Source organism: Myotis lucifugus, unplaced genomic scaffold (genome assembly GCF_000147115.1).
Source record: "Myotis lucifugus unplaced genomic scaffold, Myoluc2.0 scaffold_23, whole genome shotgun sequence".
In the NCBI taxonomy this organism is placed as follows: domain Eukaryota; kingdom Metazoa; phylum Chordata; class Mammalia; order Chiroptera; family Vespertilionidae; genus Myotis; species Myotis lucifugus.
Window position 1 is genome coordinate 8,523,835 of NW_005871071.1, and position 22,746 is coordinate 8,546,580.

Below are 22,746 nucleotides of genomic sequence, written 5' to 3' on the forward strand. Positions count from 1 at the left end.
AGCAGCATTGATTTTACCTGCAACCTCATTCCCCTTGGCCATGTAGCACATGTACAGGTCCTGGGGGTTAGGACATGAACATATTTGGGGGCCATTATTCTGCCTAACACAGTGACTTTTAACTTTTATTGTAAAATACATTCAAATCTTTGCTGGTAACCCCAGTTTAACTCATTTTACTAAAATGCGTGAGCATTAAAAGTATCTCAAAATTATAAAATCTTTTCACATTTTACTAATTTAAATGGACAACTTACCAATTCTCTCTAGTTATTAAAAACTGAAGAGAGAAACTGTAAATGGTTGACAAGACCTTTAAGCTAGTGAAGGGAGGAAATGTCCCACAGGGACCTTATATTGTTAAGAAAACCCAGTTGCCATCTAATGTTTAAAAATATAATAAATTCTTCCCTTAGTTCTGTTTCAAATTCCAATTCTGAAATTATGAATCAGGCAAAAATCAGTCGTTCTTGGTTTCTTGTGCTATGGAGTTCCCTGGCGATGTGAAAGCCCCCCTAGCAGCCCATTGGAAAGTCATTCGACCCTAGAGGTCACCCTGAGTTGGGCAGAAGAGGGAACATCCAGCTCAGGGCTGGGGAGTGTGAGGTCAGACCTGCACCTGCCACAAGAAGCATGTGACCTGGGCCAGGTAGTTTATCCTCTGTGAGCCTTAGCTTCCTCGCCTTTACAATAGAGCAGCGGTTCTCAACCTGTGGGCCACGACCCCTTTGGCGGTCGAACGACCCTTTCACAGGGGTCACGTAAGACCATCCTGCATATCAGATATTGACATTACAATTCATAACAGTAGCAACATTACAGTTATGAAGTAGCAACGAAAATAATTTTATGGTTGGGTCACAACATGAGGAACTGTATTTAAAGGGCCAGAAGGTTGAGAACCACTGCAATAGAGGAATGCAAACCAGTTTACCTCTAAGTCTACTGACAGTTCGCCATGACTGTAAAACTAGTGGGAGCCTGTCTGGGGACACGGTGGAGGAGGTGGAGGGCTCCATGATGGGTGAGAATGGCCCTTTAGAGGACAGCGGGGGTCATGTTTTGTTCTAATGTTCCCAGTGGAGTTCAGCAGGGGATGCTTAGATGGCGTCACACTTTTTTATGGAAAAATCAGGCTTCAAGAGATACTCAGAATCCTATCCAGAAGCCGCTTCTGAAGTGTTACTCTGTTTGATTCTTTTGGGCAAGACTCAGGGAAGATAAAATGTTTATTAGCTTGGAGTGTTGAGTTGCTACGTGTTCAGCATTTTTCTCTGAAAAATGACACAAGAGAAGAATACACTTTAACTGCTCCACCAGCCTTCAAGTGGCTGGTGACACGGCGCTCTGCAGTGGAAAGAAAAGAGATCCTTTGACTACGCTCTTTAGTTCTTAAAACGAAAGTGTTTTAACATAAAAAGGAAACCAATAAAATGGCCTGGAGTTATGAGTTATGCTATCAGATTTCTTACTAAAATATACTGTGTTTTTCAGATGTGGATGAATGTGAGAAAAACCCGTGTGCCGGTGGAGAGTGCATTAATAACCAGGGCTCCTACACCTGCCAGTGCCGCACCGGCTACCAGAGCACGCTCACCCGGACCGAGTGTCGAGGTACGTCCTCACCGGGATGGGGGGCCTGTGTGCTCAGTGAGGGACTTGCTTCGAAGGACTTCAGTGGAGTTTAACTAACCTTTACCAGGAACGGCTAACATGGTCACTGATTTTCGCACTCACTCCAGATAACTGTTACTTCAAAGGACATTGTCATAAAATCTGACATTCAAATTATTTTAAAAGAAGCTTCTGTGCCTGCAGGAAGGTCCTGATTTTCACTACTTTTTTTTTTTGCCTCATCACTATCGCCTGTTAATTTTTTAGCTGAGAGTTAGGGAATGGCATTGTCTTTTGTTGACTCGTAAAGTCTCAGGTGAAAGTGGATGCAATTAATTTATTAATGGCAAGGTCTAAAGCAGGGCTGGGGAACGTCCGGCCTGTGGGCTGTCTGAGGCCTGAGAAATCATTTGGTTTGGCCCAGCCAAGGCATTAGGGTGAGTTAATTAAATGTTTGACCAAATATTGCAGGCTAATTTTTAAGTTGATAATTTTGTATGGCCTGAGAATGATGTTATAAACATCCAAATGGCCCTTGGCAGAAAAAAGGTTCCCACCCCTGGTCTAAAGGCTAAGGAAGTAGCCTGTAAGTCTTTCTTTGCTGCTTCCTAGTGTAGTCAGCAGCTGCATCACCCGTTTGCTGGTGGGACGTGCAGAATCTCAGGTCCCACCCCAGATCTGCCGAGGAAGAATCACATTTAAATTTAACATAATCCTCAGGGATCCATGTGCACATTAAAGTTTTTGAAGCACTGTTATCAATGGTTCCTCATGAAAATTTCCCTTCAGGTTTGTTTCTTCATGAACATATCAAGTCACCCAAAATGCCTTTTATTGGTTGACTGTGATGTACCAAGGGGTACTCCCCACCCTCAGAGAACTCATATATCTATATCTTTATAAATTTGGCACAGAATGGGCTGTATCACTGATCCAGTAAAGCCAGATAAAAGCAAGAAAACTCCCTGTTAAAATTAAATACAAGGAAAGATGGGAGGTTTGTATGACTTAAAAATTTGTAAGCCATTCATAAGAGTTAATTTTATTGCCTCTTTTAGCAAAAGCTATGAGTTGAAGACATACAGAAGTTATAAGTGTTTGTATCAGTGACTAATTTCAAAATCTTTATATTTTGTTCTGAGTTGGAGATTGCCTGCCAGCGGTATATTTTAGTTCACTACTTGCAATTGGCAGTTTTGAGCAGAAAAGAACTGGAGTACGTAGCATTTCAGTCGGCTGATATTTCTATTAATAGCATACTTACTGAATTATAAATGTGGATAGTTAGATTATTTATTCGATTTTAGAACCTTTTTAATATTTAAACAATATTGTTTAAATATTAAAAAGGTTCTAAAATCGAATCCGTTTGCTGGTGGGACGGCATGTACAAACAGTGTACTAGGCATTTTTGCAATAGTAGAAAACAAATGGAAAGCGATGTGTTGGAAGTCCACACTATTAAGGAAATGACTCGAAGACACTATCGGGAGCACTCACGTAGGGTACAGCCAGCAGTGGAGATGAATGTTGTTGTCATTAATGTGAGGATTGATTTATGAGAGACTGAGGATTACCTAAAAGCCTCCAGCACTGTCTTCGTTAATAGCTAGTACTAATAAGCTTATCACAAACATAGAAAATGGATAACATGCTCACATATTTGGGTAAATACTTGCCACAGATGGTCAGAAAGGCTGTGTACTTCATTGAGAAATACATGATGGGCTGAATAGAGGTCAGAAGAGACAGACTTTGAATGGCAAGCTTTTCATTCATCTTATAGAGCAGCAGGGAGCCTGGGGTGTTCAGAAATTAGTTAGGAGAGAAAACGCTGAACTCTTTATCCTATCCTCAAGAATATGTGGGTTTTCCTATTTTTTTTGGAGTGTGGAGCAAGTCAGATTTTAGCAAGGATTAAGAAATAAATGAGAGAGAAAAAGATCGGAGGTTGTTGGCACAAAGATCAGACAGAAGAAAAGCCCAGACTGCCTCAGCTAGTCCAAGGACTCGTGTGGAAACCACTGCCGGGTCTGCCCAGAAAGAAAGTGCGCCTGAGGGTCAACCACAAGACACCATGCAGACGCGGGGTAGACAGTCAGAACAACCCATGTGCCATGAGTGCACATTCTTGTCCTCCGGAGGGTGTTGAGGGCACTTATAATCAGGCACATGTGGTCTCGGCTCTGAGAGGTAGGTCTGCTCTCATCCGGTTCTACACAGATCCCTGGTCTCGGCCTTCTGGGGAATAAGCCCTGGCAAAGATTGTGTGCTATGTGGACCAGGCGGTTTGTGTTCATCCTCTTTGATGTTCCTCCAGGTATCTAGCCTAGAAACTGAGAGGAGCAGATAATCCAGGACACTGTCTTGTCCAATTTGGGTTTACTATCAATCTTTAAATGAGAGATCAGATATACGTTTACTCCAGTTACTGTCATCTTTAACACTTTCACATCAAGCTCTGCTGTTTACTTTGGCATAATATTGAATACAATAGAAAAAAAGAGGGAAATGCCCACAGTACCAATGTTTTATTTGGTAGCTAGAATACTCATGAAGTTAGAAAAGTGACTAGGAATAAACAATAACATTGTACTTGGACCAGAACTGCCATCAGGAAGGTAGACATTTCAGAGTCATGTGATTGATGGTTTTCAGATAGAATTAAATGTTTTTTTAATGGCATTTCTGTTTTATTATTCTGATATAGCTATCAGATCTGCCTTTTTTATCATATACAGGATGTGGCAAAAGTAGGTTTACTGCTGTTCATATATGAAACCGAGTTTATTCTTGTATTATATTTTGTTGAGTATTGTATTATTTTCCATACAAGCAACTGTATTGAAGGACGCCAGCCAAAGTTCAACATGAATAATGGTGTATACTGGCTCATTAACTCAGCTAGGAAAATGGTGAAGAAGAATCTATTTTATTTATAAATCGAGGTTTAAAGAGTCTTATTAGAAATTAGAGTTAGAGGGAGTACTCTTATGTTGACATTTTTCTTCTGTCATATGTCTTTCAACCTCTAATCAGTAATCTTATTTCTGACAATATTTGATACCAACTTTATGGTTGAAGAATATTATTTAGTAATTATGACCCAAGATTAAGATTATGAGTTTGGAGTTGGAGGGAGGGAGAAATAAAATAATTTTTAACCCCCTCACTAAATCTATCTCTTCTACTTTAACTTTGATTTTAGACATTGATGAATGTTTACAAAACGGCCGGATATGCAATAATGGACGTTGCATCAACACAGACGGCAGTTTCCATTGTGTGTGTAATGCGGGCTTTCACGTTACACGAGATGGGAAGAACTGTGAAGGTAATGACAGCATGCTAACAATAACAGTATAATACTATTATCTCCCTTCTTCCAGTGAGTGTCAATATCAGATGTCTTTAACAAGACCAAGTCAACCATTGAGTGAAAGTTCAAAATATCAAATATATTTCACATATTGTTATCTGGGAGGCAAGCATAATTTTCGACAATATCCATGCCTTTAATTCACATTTCTGTGAGTCAAATACATTTTAAATATAGGAGGAGAGCTTGCCATTTAAAGATCCCTGGTTATGATGAAACTTAGGTGGCATAAATCATTACTTCCTAATTTTATATAATTAGAACTTGTACATTATTTTTTAAAATGCAGGGCACATCATTTATTCTTTAGTCATATATGATCTTTTTGTTTAAACTGTCTACCTAGTAATAACATATTACTAATGGGTATCTGAAAATGTAAAATTTGATTGAGACAATAATTGACTATAGAGAGCCATCCATAATTTTATATTATCTCTTGAATTAATCACCTCATTTTTTTGAATTGGGCTGTTTCAAATATTTTGTCTTTTTCCCTTGTCATTTTTTCCTAAATTGAAACTATGGCAATTATTGATGAGTTTCCACTTCTTAGACTTTCAGTGAAAAATGAAGAATGGCCCTTATCATCTTTCCCAACGTCTTTGGGAAAGATCCCAAGAATCTATTCATACATTAAAAGAATTTCAAAATTGTTCTTAGAAACATTTTTGGCAGAATATTATCTCAGTGATTCAATTCAAAGACGTAATGCCAAAATTCTCGGTTGGGATAGAATCCTGTTTAAAAAAAAATCATAAATTACACTGATCTGACTAATGCCGGTAAGTAAAAACATACCATGTCTAGATCAAGTGCCTCCCAAGACAGCTTGAATATTAAATAAAATAACATATTGATGAATTTAAAGAAATATCCTCATGGTCAAAGGATCCTTAAAAGTTAGCTGGCGTGACCGTAATCCATAGTCAAGTCTTGCATTTTAAAAATACATTTTTTCTTACTCCTATTTGAAATTGCTTCAAACTTCAAGCTGTCCTCTGATTCTCTGGTTTCCACTTTTTAAACTATATATATTGATTGATTTTTAGAGAGAGGAAGTGGGAGAATGAGAGAGAGAGAGAGAGAGAGAGAGAGAGAGAGAGAGAGAGAGAGAGAAACATCCATGTGAAACAGCGAAGGCTGCCTTCTGCATGCCCCCTATGGGTGGAGCCCACAACCTGGGCATGTGGCCTGCCCGGAAATGGAATCAGCAACCTTTTAGTGCATGGGACAGTGCCCAACCACATGAGCCACAGAGGCCAGGGCTCTGGTTTCCACTTTTTAAAGAATCATGAAATCACCTAAATAAATTTCAAAATTCCATTATTTACTTTTTATTTTTGGTATATGAGAAGTAATATGGATCTGTGAAGTAAATTTAACCATGAGGCTGCTAACACATTTTCAGTTTTTAAACTGATATTCCTTAAAAGATTCCTGGTAGTTTCTATTGAGTCAGATTTCATAATATGTATATGTATGTTTTTATGACATAAAATTATATATGAACTTATATATATGTATGTATACATGTATGTATATATGTGTATTATATATACATGTCATAAAATAATTTAGCCTTATAGTTTGCATGGACATGTCAAAAATTGAGAACTTGAGATACATATTTCCTATGGCCCCTCTCTGTTTGTGTGCTAATTTGGATGATAATTAGCCTTAGTGGTCGGCAAACTCATTAGTCAACAGAGCCAAATATCAACAATGCAACGATTGAAATTTCTTTTGAGAGCCAAATTTTTTAAACTTAAACTATATAGGTAGGTACATTGTTATTAACTTCATTAGGGTACTCCTAAAGCTTAGGAAGAGCCACACTCAAGGGGCCAAAGAGCCGCATGTGGCTCGCGAGCTGCAGTTTGCCGACCACGGCCTTGGACTATAATTTTAAAAAAGAAAGAAATGTAAAGAAACAATTATATCCATCTAGGTTGGCTTCCTTTGTAGGCTTACTCTTCTGGTCCTAAGAAAATGTATTTTTGTATTTTAAGATATGGATGAATGCAGCATACGGAACATGTGCCTTAATGGAATGTGTATCAATGAAGACGGCAGTTTTAAATGTATTTGCAAACCTGGATTTCAGCTGGCATCAGATGGGCGTTATTGTAAAGGTTTGTGCTGTAGAACTCTACATCATATTCTGCTTTTTCCTTCTCTCTATATTACTTTGAGGTACCATTTTCCTTATTGATTCTCCCCATTTAAATTACTCCTAATTCTGGCTTACGCAACTTCCTAAGTCCAGCCATCCAAAGAGCTACCATGAGTGCCCAGGAGGCTGTCCTTATTACAGAAAGGATGTTTGGGGTCTCCTTAAAGGAGCCCAATTGGTCTACCAACAGATGAGAGTGCCTTTTGGATAAGCTGGGTCTGCCCCTTCCTTGCAGTTGGGGAATAATGGCAGTTAGCCTCCTTGATGGCTTCCCTTTGCCACCTCTTCCATCTTCACCTGGATCAAAAAATGTGGACTCATTGCAGTGATCTCTTTTCATGATTCCCTCCACATACCTTAAGGAACAGAAAATTCTTCATGGACAATTTATTTAGGCTTTATCATGAAACAAAAGGGAAACAGGATTAAGCAGAACAGATAAATGAACCAAGTGCCATTGTGTAGCTTGGTAGCTTTTGAAATAATTTCATTGCTCCAGGGATTGAAGCAAAAGTGAAGATTTTCATTTGTGCTTTTGAAATCTGGGGTCCTAAGGAGAGTCATAGGGGATCCATCTGTGCTTAGAGTCTCTTGCTTTATTTAGTCAGGGGTGAGAGGCTATTGCGCTTGGGTTCAAGATCTGAGTTGGAACCAGACTTCTCAGGAAACCTCACACTCAAAACAGGCCCCGGAAATCTGCTAAAGTGCTGCACACAAAGCCTTTTGCTCCTAGGTTCAGATGCGGGAGCACAGAGCATCGAGCTCTTCACGAGTGTGGAAGCAGGATAAAGTTCGATGGTGCCCCTTGTCCAGCTGGTGGACAGCTTTGGTAAAGGTGTTATGGAAGAAAGCCTTATATCAAGTCTTTGGCAAGATGTGCATGTTCTCTAGGCTTTAAAGAGCTTCTAGTTCTTGGTTGTTTACCTACATTCTCTATGACCTTCACAGCAGTGACTTAACTTAATGTTGAGCAAATCTGTCTTCATAGCAAGGGAAAACATTTGAGTTTTCAAATTTGAGGTAGAAAATTGGTTTCTGTACTTTTGAGCCCTGTACAGGGAGAAACTCAGAGTTGGGAAGACAAGATGAACATATGGAAATATTCTGCAATGTAAGACAGCATAACGGAGTGCCAAAATGTACAGATCAAGTGCTGTACAAGTGAAAAAGAAAGGGGAAGAGATGTGAAGGCTCCCTTGCGAGCAGACCTTTAGCAAGAACACACACTCCTCTTAGCTACCCACAGAGCACACTAAGATTCACTTTCAGTGCCTTTAGGCTGCTAGTGAGCCAGCCCATAGCCTCTCAGCATTAAGTATGCCAATAGAGAATGGTGATAGAACTATTTCAGAAGACACTATGACCTCATAGGTGAAACTAGTTTTTGTAACTATTTGCAACCAGTGACATAGTTTCTTATCAATGAACTAGAGGCCTGATGCATGAAATTCGTGCAAGGGGCGTGGCTCTCGCAGCCCCAGCTTCGTCCAGGAAGGTCATCCAGACAGTCGTTCTGCTGTTTGGTCTAATTAGCATATTAGCTCTTTATTATATAGGATTATATAGGATAGGTTGTTCCATTCATCTGAAAGTGCCTAATGACTTGGAAGATTTGTTCTGACTTTACCGGTCTGGCTTAAGAATCAAAGCTAGAGAGAGAGAATGAGAGAGGGAAAATGCTCCATATTCTTACCAGTCTTCTTTTTTTCTGGTGCATAGAGAACATGGAACACACACTGTAATAAGAATAAAGGAAAAAGAAAATTCCTTATATGCAGATTTTCTTATTTTCCATGGTTTTTCTCTTGCCATCACAGGACAAGGTTTTTCTCTTAGTGCTGAGCACTTAGTTCTGAGCCCACGAAGATGTGATTGTTCAAAGCCAAATAAACTGTGCTAATTCAATCTCTGTAGTTAACTGATCTGATGAGCAGCATGGCCTCCTTGGTCACTTAAAAACAAATATATATTTTTTATATATTTCAGAGAGTAAGAAAGGGAGAGAGATAGAAATATCAATGATGAGAGAGAAACATTGATTAGCTGCCTCCTGCGGCAATGCCCCCAACTGGGGATCAAGCCTGCAACCTGGGCATGTGCCCTGACCAGGAATCAAACCAGTGACCTCCTGATTCATAGGTCGACACTCAACCCCTGAGCAACACTGACCAGGCTCCCTGGTCACTTTTTGAAAGCTGAGGCTGCTCACTTTCAGCAATCAGTATTATATCTGTGTCCCCAGTAAAAACACACACAAAAAAACCTTCATGTTACTTTTCATGTTGCAGTTGCCACTGTTTTACTGTAGGTCTCATCTTGAACAAAAGGTGACTCAAATAACTGGACCAATTTGAGTTCATGTATTTAAATATAACTGCCATTTTACATACAAATCTGTACACAGAATCTTGGACCATCTGTATATATTTTGTGCCAAACAACATAAGCTAAGTAAAAGGCAGAGGTGTTTTCAGTCTCAATTTGCCTTTTTAAGGTCAAAAGAATGGAAAGAGTTGCATACACCAGTTGTATATTATAAAAGGAGTTGTTATAAAATGACTTGCTTCTAAGTATTATATGTTTTCCAAAACACAATTTTGGTATCATCTCTATTTCCCTATATTAAGGGGGGGCGGGGGAATCACTACTATTATTGGTATGTATCCAGTAAAGACATTTATCAGGTTCACTTAAGAATGCACACACGATACTATAAAGCAGGGGTCCTCAAACTTTTTAAACAGGGGGCCAGTTCACTGTCCCTCAGACCGTTGGAGGGCCAGACTATAGTTTAAAAAAAAAGCTATGAACAAATTCCTATGCACACTGCACATATCTTATTTTGAAGTAAAAAAAACAAAACGGGAACAAATACAATATTTGTATTTGCATGTGGCCCACGGGCCGTAGTTTGAGGACTCCTGCTATAAAGTGTTTGTAATGCCTGTGAAATGTTTTTCTTTGCTGGGTTCCAATTACTTACAGTGCTGTTGTTGGCCAGGAATGGTCATCAAAATAATCTGCATTCATTTTCTATTCCTGTCCTATGGTGTGTCATCGAGGCTTTAGTTCTGTGTCTCTTAATGCCATGCTAATTGTCCCAGAGAACTAAGGCCTGGGGCATACTAGAATGAATACCAGTCTGGGTATTGGATGCCCAAAGGAAAAGCTTTCTGCCCAGGTCAAAGGTGCAGTTTATTATCAAGCTAGATTCCTGGCAGTCCCGGAAGAATTGCCATGTGAAACATTGCACCAGATCCTTTGTATTTTAGCCGTCACTTTTCTTCTGCTTCCAGTTCTGTTTTTGCTTTTGCGATTCTTATTTTGGAATATATATATATATATAAATATATATATATATATACCTCAGGAGAATGTTATTAAAATAGCTTTCTACATAAAAGAAATAAACTCAGCCAGGTTATTTCTCTTGGTTTGTGTTGCTATTCTCTCAAAGGACACTGAAAATGCATTTTATTGAGCTTTGATTGCTGATCCTGCATATTATGTCCCATCTTCCCCATTTCCAAATGTTGTAATAGAACTATAAACATGTTATGGCTGTAGATGAAAGTTACTTCTTTTTTAATAAGTGCTTTTCCACACCACAGATATTAACGAGTGTGAAACACCGGGGATCTGCATGAACGGGCGTTGTGTCAACACCGATGGCTCCTACAAATGTGAATGCTTTCCAGGACTGGCCGTGGGGCTGGACGGGCGAGTGTGTGTTGGTAGGTTAAGCCATAACTGGATGTAGGATAGCGATCCACGCTCTGTCAATCAATAAAACCCACCAATAGCAAATGCAATCAACTGCAGCAGATATGATATAATTAATATTTATGGAGCAACAAACCAACAGTCAATTCTCTTCTTGGATAAATTGGATATTAATTTAAGCAATAGAAAGATGAGCTGCAGTAAATGAAAAGCAAGGGAATCCTCATCTCTTCTTACCCCTTTTCTTTCCTAATCACATAGCTGTCCTCAGTTTTCTCCAACCCTCCTTGATTGATAATGGTTTTTGAAATGGGCCTGTGTATGCTCATTATCTCTTGGCAACATGTTCATCAAGTATTAATGTCCAAAGGGAAATACAGAATGCAGCGGAGGAGGACATGCATAACTAAGAAACTTACATGATAATAGTTTTATGTGGCTTTATAAGAAGTTTGAGATTTCTTGAGAAATAGATATGAATTTTATTCAAATTATTTTTAAGAAAGATAGTTAGTGAACCCTTTGAATTGGGAGGGGATTGGGCATAGCTGGACACCCCCTCCCTGATGCTAAAGATGACACTATTTATTGGCCAACTTTTACAGATTTATATAATGAATCATGACTGATCAAACTTCCCTTTTTTGAAAGTACATCTAATTCAGACATTCAATAATTACATGTCTATTTAGAGGTAGGCCACAATTCATAAAGATCTTATTTATCATGGATGATAATCAGCCATCAGCCATCATTCATTATGAAGTGTCTGCTTTGTATAGGCCTGGGGCAGACAGAAATGAATGAAGTATAATTCCAGTGCCTAAGTGCCTCCCAGTTAGGGAAACCAGAATAGTCCCTAGAACACTGAAGGAATCTGGCCACTGGTTTCCAGTGCTTGGAAACTGAATGCAGTTTTTTTTTGTTTTATTATTTTTTATTGAGACCAAACACCAGAGGCATTATTTGTGAGTAAGAACTGGGATGATGGATAAATAAAGCTAGCTTCAACTTTGACCTGGGGGCTCTCATCTGTTTGAAGCAATGGTGTGATGACAGATGTGTCTTCCCGTTTAGACACACACATGCGGAGCACATGCTACGGTGGATACAAGAGAGGCCAGTGTGTCAAGCCCTTGTTTGGTGCTGTTACTAAATCCGAATGCTGCTGTGCCAACACTGAGTATGCATTTGGGGAACCTTGCCAGCCGTGTCCTGCACAGAACTCAGGTATGTGCTGTCACGCGGATGCCTTCCTTGCACTGATACCCTTGTGCCACCATGTGCAGTCTTGCATTTATGCAAGTCCTAGGGAAAGATTACATATGCTCTCCAGGTACCTCACGTACCTTCCTGGGATCTTGGCAAGAGTCTTGATCCACATTACTCACCCGATTCTAACAACCGTTTGGAATAGGCAGCGCATTTGTGCCTCCCCTCGGAACTCCCCCACCTCAATATAGTCATGCTATTTGGAATACAGGTAACTTTGTTTTCTAAAGTAGTTTCACAGTATTTGCATTTTGTAGGGACGACTTATAAAGCAGAATTTTACCCAGCGTAAGAGTAAATAATTTTCAGGTTACCTGAATATTTCCAACTTTTCTCCAAAAGGCCTTGTGAATTTTGTTCAAATCCATAGTGTTGATTTTAGTGTGCTACTCCTAAATGATTTTATTCAAGCCTAGGGAAAAAGTACTTTCCACTATTTGAAGCGACATGGCACAGTGGAGAGAAAACTGGTCCGCGAGTCAGAATTCTGCTCCCTGGTCACAGGCAGACAAAGTACTCAACTGGGGGGTGGGGGTGGGGAGAAAGGAGTGGAGTTAGTTTTTTGTGGATTTTTGTTTATTTAGGAATTTTTCTCACCTGTTTTCAAAAAGGTTTGAGATGGCTTACATTAGTAAACATAATTATAAACTAGAATGATATGGAAAAGGGATTCTTAGTTTTCTCATCTCTAAGATGACTTGTTTTAGGTAATCCAGAGGAGCCTCTCCACTTGTAAATTATATTTATTTGTAAGACAAAAAGAGTGTATTGAAATTAAAACAATAGACTGTCTGCATTTGAACAGAATTTTAAGGTGGCTTGGCCATTGGCTTTTAATGCCCTAGAGTTAGATCTAATATTGAAAACATGTAGCTCTGATTGGTTGGTACACATTGATAGGTTCTGTTAGTTCATTTCTGACCTAGAAATTAAAATATATTATAAGAAGTTAGAGAAAGTTAAATGGAGACTTTAAAAAAATGGGGATACCAATGAAAGAAGAAAAGCTTTATTCTGTCTGATTACATTACCCAGTGACTAATATACAAATTATCATTTTATATATGATTATCAATCCATTAAATACTTGTTTATAATACTTCAATTATGTAATATACAAATATAATTTTATCCAACAAAGATACTTTCATATAACTTTATAGTCATACATTATTACTGTCAGCCTTTTGTATGTTAAACTTTTCAGAGTACTTTTGTTGCATGCTTTGAATTTAGAAGATAGATAAGTATCTTGAAAACTGGTGCACAAGACTATAGGTGATTTGTTCATATAGTAAATGAGTGGAAGAGCCAAACTTAGAATCCAGGTCCCTTGGTGCATATAGTTCTCACCTTTTTCCTCTGGACTGAGTACATCTCCAAAGAACTTGAGCTGTAGGAAAATAAGTGGGCTTATAAAAAGATGACTAAGGAGACCAGATTTCTTTAGAAAGCTTAGAGTGACATTTGAAGCCCAGTTCGACTAGCCTCTATTTATATTTGAATGGATTTGCACAGCAGAGGCCCACATGTGGAAGTGATTTCATTCAGTGTGTTTCTCTACCTCTTTGGTAAATGAAAATGCCAAATTATGAAGGATCTGAATGTAGGCATCCCTCATTTCCGGAGAGAAGAAGGATTTCCAAAGGTACTGAAAATATCCCGAAGGAATAGCTTTAGTTAATCTACGGAGAAACCCCAACCACACAACATCTAAAACCCATCTTTGTGCTCTGGAGGTCAAGTGGGCTGTATGTGAAGATATTTCGCACTGGCTGAGCATTTCCTCTCACAGAGATCAGTCAGTTAAATACCCAGAAGTGTCATGATTAGGAATTTTTTTCATCTGCCCCCATACCGCGGCCTTCATGGCACAACACTGAGTTAGCTCAGCAACACCTGTCATCTAAGTGCTTGAGCTGTTCCAGGTGTTATGCTGAGCCCATTCCACGTTCTCTCATTAAATCCATAGAACTATAGTGTGAGTTGGGTATCATTGTCTCCAATTTATAGAAGATGAAACTAACAGAGGGAAAAGCCTTGCTCCCAAGACCCCCAGCAATAAGTATGGCCATCAGCATTCAAGCCCATGCGGACCTGAATTCACCACAGGGAATACTTTAGTACCAGATCTTGCCCAAATGGAAAAGAACAATAATTTACCTGCATTTAGTCCAAGCATCAGCTAATTTTAGCACTAATGTTAAAAGTACTTTTTACAAAACTGGTCAGATTTTGCTTTTCCTGTTTTTATTACATAGAGTATTTCTCCACCTTTGGTTAGATGTCTCAATTAATTGCTAGTGTGAGAGAATAAAAAGGATGTATTTCCTTTTGCTCACAGTTCCTGTCTTTCAAACACACAATGGCAGGCACCTTTCATTTGTTCCCTTTTCCCACTCCCCTTTAAGATGATTTAAAGATTAAGGGATTTTCCTACTTTTCTCAAATTTACATTTGCTAGAAGGCACAGGTTCTGAGGGATCCAACCTTAGTTTTCTTTCTATGAATGGCCTAACTCATTTGCTTCACTGTCATCAGGAACACGATTTTCTAGTAAGACTGTAAGGACTGTTGGCTTCAGCAGTGAGCTGCAAGAGCCCCTGTAAAGATGCTCATCTCTAGGATCCAGTTTTCCTGCCCTTTCAGTGCAAATGATTTGCATTTAACCATGAAGCTCTTCTGTCCATCAAATATTGTTGGAATTGCATGCAAAACATTCTATCGATTTTAACCAACATTACCCCAATAAGTTTAATTTTTTAAAAAGAAATAGAAATCTGATCCATCACAATCTCAGAACATAGTCCACAAACTTCTATTTCTTCAATAAGATCTCACAGTTTTAACATCATGCAATACTTCTCCTATGGACTTACAAAAATGAGTCTAGCACCCTGAAAAATATTCACTTTTTTAAAAAATATACTTTAATGCAAACACAGATACCCTGTTGTTCTTGTGAGTGGAGGCTAGAGACTTTGCAAAGAGAAATGAGAAAATGTTAAGAACTGGGTACTGAGAAAACAGCTCGCACCGAGAAACGAAATTATTCCCAAGATGGTGGGAGAAAGTTTTATTAACAGTTAAAAAACCACACTTTAACAGGCACATTTCGCTGTAAGTGTAAACTGTTCCCTGGTGAACAAAATCAAGTTATAGGAAAAACACCTTTTCCGAAAGTTCTCTGCACGGGGAATTGCAGGAACTTGCCTGTTGCCTTAAAACTTGTTTTCCTCAGTGATGCGGAGCCTTTAAATGGGAGCTCCGTGTAATGGTGACGCCCCCGGGAGATGCCTCCTTTCCGTTGCCACTTATTTCAGTTCCACTCACTTTGGAGGAAATGATGTGTGCAAAACCAAAAGCAGGATCGACCTGTTCTGCAAACAAAGGGATCATTTACTGTCTGTTAATTTATTGCAGCGGAGTATCAGGCACTCTGCAGCAGTGGGCCAGGAATGACCTCAGCAGGCAGCGGTAAGGACTGGTTTCGAAATTTACTACCTTGGGCATGTGCAGAGGCAGGTCAGGCCTTCCTGTGTGTTTCCAGTTGGCCCCTTTACACCAGTCTGGTCTGACTCCCTCGTTGGCCATCACTGCATGATGTACCTGGGTCACCGAGAAGCCCCCAGGGGCAGGGCAACCAGGGCACAGCGGGTCCTGGGATTGCTGGGTGTGGGTGGGGGGCGTGGAAATGACAACTGGGTGCCCTCCCTGGAGGGCGCGGTTAGAGGACGGTGGATGAGATACAAAGACTGTGGCTGCTCATTTACAAGAAGGGGCAGCCTGGCCTTCTTTTGTATCTTCCATTATCAAGTACAGTTGAGGGCTATGGGCTCAATTGAATTGTTATTTCATAATTGTCCAGTGCTCGGTCATTATAAGATGGCAATTGGGAGCCATCTTATATTTTATATTTTTCATCTTTTGTAGCAGGTAATGACAGCAATTAACTCAGTTGGACGAGAATGAACTATTTAAGTGTATGAGTAAGAACTAGAGAAATATCAGTGCTAGAAAAGGAATTACAATTAAAAGGGAGAGTTGGAATAAGTATAAGATGGGTGATAAGAAAGCTGAAAGGATTATTTTATTAATATAAAATGAAACTATTTGATTCAGGGGAGTTCTGAAAAAAGTGGACTGGCTGAATTGTTTGTCAGTTCACTCAACTTGATTGATTTCATCACTTTGAGTGGATGAAGGTGGGAGAGGATATTTGGAGGACAGGAGAGGAGAATTTAGGTAATTTATAATGAATAAGGAGTTAGTGTGGAGTAACTAAGTTGTGTTAGGAACCTGCAGAAGTCAAAAAGGTCAGCTCTGATGTATAGAAGAGTCAGGCACCAAGATTTGAGACTGTCATTCATTGACTGTCATTCTCCATCACCTTTGACTGTTAGAGCTCTCCTCAGTCTGGGAGGGCACAGCAGAGGGGAACCTAGCATCCTCTGGGCAGAGCCACAGAGGTCTCCCAGCACAGGTGGAGTCTGAGGGGGCTTTGGCCGGGAGCACAGGTCTGCCTCAAGCCTTCTGGACACAGAGTGAAGAGGGTGTTTTATGTTCATGGAAGAGTGAAAAGCTTAAAGTCAATAAGCAGGGTTCGTATTTTAATTTGAGCTTGAGGATATTATTACAAGAGTTTGAGCCATGAGAATGACACAGTCACCTAGTTTCGAGGTTAAGTCTGGTGGAAGTGTGGAAGGTGGATGGGAGACGGACAGCGGGTGGCAGAGAGACCAGTTGTAGGGACTTGGGCTCTGCTTTTGATTCACTTTTCCATCTGGCTTTTGGATCAGAAGCCAGGAGGTCTCCTTCAGTTGATTAAGGATTGGAAATCTTTTAAGTCCAGGTCAGAAGCCAGTTCCTCTCATAGACTAAGGGAAGGAAGATTTGACTCAGGATATCTTGTACTGAGAAAAAGAGATCAAGGTTTTTTTAATCAAAGTGTCACCTTTTTTTTTTTCTCTTCACAAGATCCTAAGGTCATTACATTTATTGTAATGCTATCTTTTGACAGTAATTTGGTATTTAGCATGTTATTGATTTTGAACTCTTTTGTGGTGCAGATATAAACGAATGTGCGTTAGATCCTGACATTTGTCCAAATGGAATTTGTGAAAACCTCCGTGGGACCTACAAATGTATCTGCAATTCAGGATACGAAGTGGATTCAACTGGGAAAAACTGTGTTGGTGAGGAGTTTCCCCTGTTTTCTAAGATGTTCCGTGCACATTGCTTTCCTCCTTTCGATGCTTTGGGGGAAACCACTCATGAAGGACTTCAGGGACTGAGCAGGTGGATGCTCTACACTTTGGGTGACAGCATGGCCCGTCCATGTCTTGGTGGACAAAAATGTATGTAGCTGAGTCTTGATAATTTATGAATAAACATGTATCAGATTCAATCCATAAAAGAGGAGCTCCTTAGATACATAAAATGCAAACACTGAACCATTCTTGGATGGCTACAACGGCATCCCTAATTTTTATCATGAAGCAGCTCTTCTCCCAACCACATTTTAGGATTACTCAGAGAAAACCCAGCTTATTTTCAGTAATAACTGCTCTCTGTTAAGTTTAACAAATGTCATTTTTATGCTCTAACAATCCTAATGAAGGTTCCAGCCAGTAACTCAATAAATCCTTTGGTTGAGAAGAAAATGGTCAACAGAGACACCATTGTTTTCTTCTTCAGCTTCTCCAGTTGCCTAGACTAGTATCTTCTGAAATGTGTAGTGTCCGTTCCGTAGTGTAGTGACATACTGCCTCCGGTTTCCTGAAGTTCGACTTCTAAAACCAGAATATTCAAACTTGTGAAAATATGCCAAAGCATACCCAAACCCAAATGTAAGATGGTGAACCTTTTTTATTTGGAAGCAAAACACATTTTACCTCAAAGCAAACATACTTTCATGAAGTGGGACTAAGATTAGTAGTCTTTAAGATAAACAGGAGACCTAAAGTATATTTTTTACTTTCTGAAAGCCATTTGGGACTTAGAAGTAGGTGTTTACTCTTTTCTTCCTTTAGGATTATGTGTGTATGTATGTATGTATGTATTTTTATCCCCACCTGAGGATATTTTTTAAACTAATTTTTAGAGAAAGAGACAGAGAGAGAGATTAATGGTTGGCTCCCATGTGCATCCTGATGAAGGAGGATGGGACCCACAACCTTGTGGTGTATGGGACCACACTTCAACCAACTAAGCCAACCAGGTTTATTAGTGGTATTTTAGGGGTAGGGTTTGAAATTTACTGTTCTAAGGTGGTCAGTCAGTTGTTGGAAATGTAATAATTCAGAGATGCTACAGATTGAAATAAACAAATGTCCTGTTCATTCTTTTAACACACAATCTAGCAAGTATCAACTACTTATTGGATAATGGACTCAACTATCTCCCATCCAGCCATTAGGGAATCACCATATGTTCTGACCCTAGGAAAAAAAAGTTTCTCCCATGTGTCCTTGGGTGTCAGCTGTTTTATTTGTCATGTTTCTCCCTTTACCATTTGGAGTCCTTTGGTGTTGGAGAGCTTGATGAAATACTGGGACCCCTCCCAAGAAACTTGTTGCCTTTGAGTAGACAAATAGTGCTTTAATTTATAAGAGGAATGGGATTAAATTATATCATATAGAACTTTACTCCCTTGAACAAGGAACAATGGTCATGCCAATTAAGTTTTTTTATTTATTACTAGAGGCACCCTTTTGCAGTCCGGGAGCCCTCAGAGGATGTCCAACTGTCAGCTTAGGCCCACTCCCTGTCTAAGCCATCAGTCAGACATCCTTAGCACTGCCACAGAGGCAGGAGAGGCTCCCACCACCACTGCTGCGCTTGCCAGCCGTGAGCCCGGCTTCTGGCTGAGCAGAGCTCCCCCTGTGGGAGCACACTGACCACCAGGGGGTAGCTCCAGCATTGAGCATCTGCCCCTGGTGGTCAGTGCACGTCATAGCAACCGGTGACTCTGTAGTTCAGTGGATTTGCATATTAGCCTTTTATTATATAGGACTAGAGACCTGGTGCACGAAATTCATGCACAGGGGGATCCCTCAGCCCAGCCTGCACCCTCTCCAATCTGGGACCCCTCAGGAGATGTCCGACTGCTGGTTTAGACCCGATCCCACCTAAACTGGCAGTCAGACATCCCTCTCGCAATCTGAGACCACTGGCTCCTAACCGCTCGCCTGCCTGTCTGATTGCCCCTAACCACCTCTGCTTGCCAGCCTGATGCCCCTAAATGCTCCACTGCCTGCCTGATCGCCCCTAACTGCTCCCCTCCCGACCTGATTGCCCCCTAATTACTCCCCTGCTGGCCTGATCGCCCCCTAACTGCTCCCCTGCCAACCTGATTTCTCCCTAACTGCTCCCCTGCCAGTCTGATCACCCCTAACTGCTCCCCTCCCGACCTGATTGCCCCCTAATTACTCCCCTGCTGGCCTGATCGCCCCCTAACTGCTCCCCTGCCAGCCTGATTGCCCCTAACTGCCCTCCCTGCTGGCCTGACTGCCCCCAACTGCCCTCTCCTGCCAGCCTGATCGCCCCCAACTTCCCTCCCCTGCCAGCCTGATCGCTCCTACCTGCCCTCCCCTGCTGGCCTGATTGCCCCTAACTGCCCTCCCTGCCGGCCTGATCGCCCCTAACCACCTCTGCCTCGGCCCCCGCCACTATGTGACTGTCCAGAAGACGTCCAGTCTAATTAGCATATTATCCTTTTTTTAGTATAGATGCTATATAGGACTATTTTAATATTGACCATCTCTGAAATATCCATAACTTGTCCCCTGACCTCTTGTTATTATAAACATTCTTTCCAAAGCTCATTCAGCCCAATTGTTATTTCTGTCTCCTAGTGCCAAGGTACTTTGGTTCTCTACAGCACTTTTAATCTGTTACAAAGACATTCATTCAAATGTAACTTTTTTATAGTTGGCCATTTCTTCTTTTTTTCATAGCTCCTACTCCTACAAAATTCTGTGTTTATATTGACACTCTGATATCAGTATTAAAACAATGTAGGTACTTTTACCCAGCAATACATGATGAAGGTCTGGACTCTATTTATAGCTCTTATCTAAATTAAGAAAAGGGTATGGGGGAGGGAGAGAGAGAAAGCGCTAACTCCAAGTGCTCTAAAACAAGCTTCAATCACTTTGCCCCCTCCCACTCTCTCTGTATCTCTGAGTTATTTTTGTAGGTCTCCTGTTCTCACACCCTCTACTATGCTCTTCTTCTTTCCTATACTTTCACTGTTTTTCATGAGTAACTTTTACTTTATCTTCTATTTAACTACTTACAGAATGGAACATAGCGGGTGTGCTTACTGCCCCTCTCATACAATGTACAGTTGTCCAATTTTGCAGGTGGAAGCAGAGTGCTGTATCTAATAGATCCCTCTGTTGTTAGAGCTGCTGACGATTGTCATTGTGGCCAAGATAGAAACTTGTTATTTTGGGAAAAGCAGAAATCTTACTTTGAAATCTTACTTATTTTTCACCTGCTTGTCTTCTTAATATGTGGCATCTGCACACGTGGAAAAAGAGCTAACAGTAGAACAAAGTATCTGCTCCCATTTAAATCAGCTTTCATCTGGGTTTCAGGCAAAATCCGTATCTAGAAAACGTGGAGGATGGAAGCAGGTCACGGGGGGCCACACACCAAACCCTCCTCTTTGAACTACAGGCTTCTTTCTCCCTCCCTCTCTTTTATTGCTGGCCCAAACTTGGCCCTTCCTTCTCTGTGGTCTACATTGACTTTGGAGAAATGAATTCTTTGTCTCGCACACCCTTAATTGTAGGGCCCTTTTGTAGGCTACACATGGTGCTTTTAAACTAGATTCCACTGAAAACAAGTTTCACTATTTCGTTTTTCTATGAGAGCCTCTCTTTATTGGCAGACATGAAAAATCATTATTTATTTGGGCAGGCCAGAAAGACACAGGGATATTTAGCTCCATCCAGAAATCACCCGATGGGAAGCAAGAGGGAGTTTGAGAGGCTGTAGGGATTCTTCCTTCAATGCTTTAGTATATACTTCAAAGTTGTATATACTATCAAGTCAGAAGTATCTTCAGATTTCAGATTATGTTCAGAAGTTTGAAGTTAGGACTCAAAGGTCCATTCGAGCCATTAACCACACAGGACTCCAGGGCCTGGCTAGTTTTTAATGTTTATCATCAATTCCTCAGTTTAAGTTTTCAGACATCATCAAAGTTTAAGAATTGCAATATGACCCTTTTGGAAAGTATTAGCATTCCATGTATTATTTTGACAGAATTCTCAGTATGCTACTTCACTCAGCTGATAACATGACTTTACATTCGATTTTCCCATATTAAAAACTTTAAAAATATGTTGCTGAATTGTGTATTTAATGCTGTGAACCCATGCTGAATTTCTGTATCCTTTATGTCAGGGTTACTAGCTTGTCAAATGATGATCTAAGCAGAACCTCTCCATGTCTAAAAAATTCCTTGTGAATATGTAGCTTTTTCTGTGGGCTGTGTGATGTTATAGCCCAAAGGGATACTTTAAAAAGCCATGTGATTTCTACACTTCCTAATCTAAGTCATACATATCAAAAGTTAGAATTTGCATCAGATAGGCCAACTATTCAGCTGAAAGCAAGGAGTTTTCCGCAGCTCTCTAAATCTCCAGTCTAATTCCCCATGACAATTATAAACTCTGCAGATTGCCTCAGACTTGATAAACATAACCAGAGACCTTTTAAATTATCCTAAAGAAGAAACACTCATCCTGGAACCAACACATATCAAAAATGGACCATACCTTCTAAATGTTTATTTAGTTTCTTAAATCAATAGATTAGTCCTTTGAATTCTGGTACAATGAGACAATTATATAAAGATTAGTAATTGACAGTAAATCCAGATTTTCTTCCTGCTCAAGAAAGAAGTGAATGAACAGTGTGTGGTGACTTTATACTTCGTACATACCAAGTACAGATAATCAGGTCAAGCCCCTATTTTCCTAAAATTGGGTGGTTTAGGCAAAGACCAATGGGACAGAAGTTTTGCCTCTTTGTTTGAATTAATCATATCATTGTGACCTTGTAAACCCAACTAAAAGAGCAAAGAAGTTGCATGAAAGGGATGGGCTCTTTTAAAAGTTCATTTTCATTGGTTTTCCAGATATTAATGAATGTGTATTGAACAGTCTACTTTGTGACAATGGACAATGTAGGAACACTCCTGGAAGTTTTGTCTGTACCTGCCCCAAGGGATTTATATACAAACCTGATCTAAAAACCTGTGAAGGTAAACTACATTTTTTTTGTTCCTATACTACATACTTTGCTTTCTTTTGTATTGCCACTAGAAAGCCATGGAAATAAATTAGAGTCACTTCTATTTTAGATAATTATGCCCCTTTAGTTGAGAATCTGTGGTCCTAAATGGCACTTGTATACACTTTGCAAGCTATTGGTGGTACTTACCTGCAATTGGCATATTATTTGTCCTTTATTCTTAGTTTAAGTACCTTTTAAAAGCATTCATTTTGCATTTGCCTGCAATTGGAATTTTATTAGCTATCATTTAATAGATGCAGAAGATATTACA

At 40.0% G+C, this 22,746-nt stretch overlaps 1 protein-coding gene across 1 annotated transcript in view; it reads left to right on the forward strand.

Moving 5' to 3' along the window:
• The window catches only part of FBN1 (fibrillin 1), a 236,126-nt gene that overhangs the window by 129,591 nt on the left and 83,789 nt on the right, over positions 1-22,746 (forward strand). The window contains exons 12-19 of the mRNA XM_006085996.3: positions 1,495-1,614; positions 4,823-4,948; positions 7,006-7,128; positions 10,781-10,903; positions 11,970-12,122; positions 15,588-15,641; positions 17,234-17,359; positions 22,318-22,443. Coding sequence (XP_006086058.1) covers positions 1,495-1,614; positions 4,823-4,948; positions 7,006-7,128; positions 10,781-10,903; positions 11,970-12,122; positions 15,588-15,641; positions 17,234-17,359; positions 22,318-22,443 — 951 coding nt within the window. The remainder of the gene's footprint in view (positions 1-1,494; positions 1,615-4,822; positions 4,949-7,005; positions 7,129-10,780; positions 10,904-11,969; positions 12,123-15,587; positions 15,642-17,233; positions 17,360-22,317; positions 22,444-22,746) is intronic.